Source organism: Nematolebias whitei, chromosome 8 (assembly GCF_014905685.2).
Source record: "Nematolebias whitei isolate Nwh7 chromosome 8, NemWhi1, whole genome shotgun sequence".
Lineage (NCBI taxonomy): Eukaryota > Metazoa > Chordata > Actinopteri > Cyprinodontiformes > Rivulidae > Nematolebias > Nematolebias whitei.
Window position 1 is genome coordinate 4,004,420 of NC_056505.1, and position 3,578 is coordinate 4,007,997.

Here is a 3,578-nt window from a genome sequence, read left to right on the forward strand (position 1 = left end):
CCCAATCAGATGCAGGTGTTCTTCAGTTTGGGCTGTTTGTGTTGCAGAACCCCTGGAGGACGGTCCAGACGGTCCAGACGGTCCAGAAGACGGTTCTGGACCAGAAAACGGGGGCAGCTCCAGTGAAAAGGAGCAGGATCCGGCCAGCTCCCCGGAAGGATCTAAACCCGGTTCCTGCTACACCCCGGACCCCCCAGAACCCTCATCTCACCCGGAGGAGAGACGCCCCCCCAGAACTGGTGGCTCAGAGAAGGAGGTGGAGAGTCCCCCTCAGCGGTACGCCCCTGTGGACCAGGTGGTCCAAGGTCTCTCTGGGTCCATCAGCCTCCCCCTCAGCCTCAGAACCAACCGTCCCCCCCTGGAGGTTCTAAAGAAGATCTTCCCGTCTCACAAGCCCCCGGTGCTGGATCTGATTCTGCGGGGGTGTGGGGGGGACCTGGTGGGGGCCATTGAGGTTCTGCTGTCCAGCCGGAACCCTGACGGGAGTGGACCTCCTCACATAGACCCGCTCCCAGAAGGTCTGGTTCTGCCTCCGAATGGACACCTGTTGGATCCAGGTCTGGGCTCGTACCCCCACCCGGGCTCCTCCTCCAACAAGTGGTCTGTGGGCTCAGCCTTCCGGGTTCCGGACTCCCTGCGGTTTGGGTCAGATCCGTCCCCGGGGGCGCTGGGGGTCCCGCTGCAGCACCCGTCCTTCCCCCAGCCGGGTCGGTACCCCCTGATGCTGCGCAGCTCGCTCACACGCGCGCACGCCGGCCCGTTTGTGCACAACGACGTGACCCTGTGGGGGTCTGTGGCCCTGCAGCAGCAGTACCAGCTCCGGTCCGCGGCCCAGTACGTGTCCCCCTTCAGCCCCGGACCGGCCTCAGGACCCGCGGTGTTCCGAGGATCCCCGCTGATCCCGTCCAGAACCTCAGAGGAGCCGCGGGTCAACATCCAGGAGGAGGCCTGCGTCATGGGGTCCAAACCTGGACTCTACTCCCCCGAGGAGGAGTTCGAGGACCGCACAGAGTCTGCAGACACCCGGATCCTGAACCGGACCCTGGACTCCTCCTGAACCAGACTGAAACCAGTCAGAACCCAGACTGAGTTCTGGTTCTGGACCAGTCCTTCTTCTCTGGTTCTGTTTGAGTGAAAGACACTAAAATTCACCTCCTGCTGTAAGAAGGTTCTGACCCAGAAGGACCAGAAGATGTGAACTTCTGGTCAGCACGTTAAACTCTGCATGAAATGAGCCAAAGAGCTGAAATCAGCTGAAATCAGCTGAAATCAGCTAAAATCAGCTGAAATCAGCTAAAATCAGCTGAACCCTGCTTGTTTTTGTTGTGTTGAATAAAAGATAAAAACAGTTGTTTTTTTTTGTCTTTTTTTTAAAAAACTGAAAGTTTTTATAATAATTCAGATTAAACACTTCAGGTTAAAGTTCTGCTGAATCGGATCCAGAAGTCCAGTTCAAAGATTCTTCTGATCCAAACAAACAACAACAAAAAGGTTTGCTCATTTAAAATTAAAACTATATTTCATAAAGAATGTTTTAGATTATTATACCTGTTTCACGTGATGGATTAAAGACGTCATGTGACCTGTCAGAGCTCAGACTCTCAGCTACATTAGCAGCTTTAGCTATTAGCTACTAAACTGTTAGCTACTAAACTGTTAGCTCAATGTATGACTGAGTTGAAAACACACGACTGCTACCTAACAAAACCTGACTGCTGAAATGAGCTTAATGACTGCTGGCTGATAAAACCTGTCTAAATTTGCTAAATGACTGCTGAACCCTGCTGAATGACTGCTGAACCCTGCTGAATGACTGCTGAACCTGTTGAATGACTTGAAACTTGCTGAATGACTGCTGAACCCTGCTGAATGACTGCTGAAACAGCCTGAATAACTGACAAAATGTGCTGAATGGCTGCTTGAACCTGCTGAAATACCACTGAACCATACTGAATGACTGCTGAACCATGCTGAATGACTGCTGAACCATGCTGAATGACTGCTGAACCATGCTGAATGACTGCAAGAAACTGCTGAATAACTACTGAAATGGCCTGAATAATTGATAAATTGTGCAGAATGACTGCTTGAATCTGCTGAATGATTGCTAAAACATGCTGAATAACTGCTGAAATGGCCTGAAAAACTGATTAAATGTGCTGAATGACTGCCTAAACCTGCTGAGTGACAGAAGCTGACAGTGAAGGTTGCAGTTAATCTGAATAAAAGCTAAAATGAGCACAACTGAAGCTTAAATTAGCTAAAGTAAAGCTAAACAAGGAAATAAAGCTAAAACTGAATGCTGAAGATTAAAAAGAGATTTTCAAAGCTATGCAGAAGTCTCACCATGTTTACGAGACAAAATAATTATAAAGTAAAATGATCCAAAAAGTTTACAAGTTACAAAAACAAAGGTCCAGCTGTAACGCTGCACGAGATGAATGTTAAAAAATAAAATCAAACTGTTTATAAAATATGTTAACTTGTCCAAGTTTGTTCCTCATGTCAGAATGTCCTCCTGCTGTCCACCTGCTGTCCTCCTGCTGTCCTCTTGCTGTCCACCTGCTGTCCTCCTGCTGTCCACCTGCTGTCCACCTGCTGTCCTCCTGCTGTCCTCCTGCTGTCCACCTGCTGTCCTCCTGCTGTCCACCTGCTGTCCTCCTGCTGTCCTCCTGCTGTTCACCTGCTGTCCTCCTGCTGTCCACCTGCTGTCCTCCTGCTGTCCTCCTGCTGTCCTCTGGTGGACAAATTGAAAACTTCACCCAGTTTAAGTCAAAGGTTCAAAGAAAGGTGAATTCAGAAAAACTCCAGAAATATTTATTCATTTCATTTCATGCGAGGGGCGGGGGACACCTGGACATGTCTCCAGTCCATCACAGATTGCAGATTTCAATCAAAAAGAAAAATGATCGAATAAAGAAAATCATATTTAAAATATACATAATTATTAAAGTTTGTATTCTGACGCTTCTATCACTGAGTTCTTCAAACAGAGTTTATTATTAATAATAATTATTATTAATTACTAATTATTATTAATAGTAATATTATGTTTTATTCTTGATTCAAATGTTTAATCTTATTTTAGTCTTAGCTCCTCAGTCTCGTTGGACTCTGTAAAATGACAACAAAGAAAATTCTATAAATTCACTAATTTTGACTTTTGTAAATAAATCTTTGCAGATTTCAAATTTTAAAATAAAAAAAATTGAAGAAAACATTTCTGTGAATAAATCTTTGAGATTATAAATAAAACAAAAAAATCTGAGCTGTTTTTAAAACAAACAATAAATAAAAAGATGAATTAATTCAATAAAAGAAGAAGTTGAAGAAGATGTTAGCTGCCACCTGGTGGACACACCTGGAACTACAGGTGTGTTGTGACGCACGCGCTCATGATAACAGGAACAGGTGAAATAAAAGAAAACAATAAACAAGACTGTTAGAACTTTCAGAAAAAAAATGTGACGATTTAATTTTAGTAAAATAAAACTACAAGTTTATAAAACAGCTCTGTATTCAGACAGAGACAGAGACAGAGACAGACATACTTGAGAGACAGAGACAGACATACTTGA

At 45.1% G+C, this 3,578-nt stretch overlaps 1 protein-coding gene across 1 annotated transcript in view; it reads left to right on the forward strand.

Annotated features, from left to right (window-relative positions):
- Nucleotides 1-1,057, forward strand: part of dmrt3a (doublesex and mab-3 related transcription factor 3a) — a 3,083-nt gene extending 2,026 nt beyond the window's left edge. Inside the window, exon 2 of the mRNA XM_037680006.1 lies at nucleotides 48-1,057. Within this exon, the coding sequence (XP_037535934.1) occupies nucleotides 48-1,057 (1,010 nt within the window). The remainder of the gene's footprint in view (nucleotides 1-47) is intronic.
- Nucleotides 1,058-3,578: the final 2,521 nt, after the last annotated feature.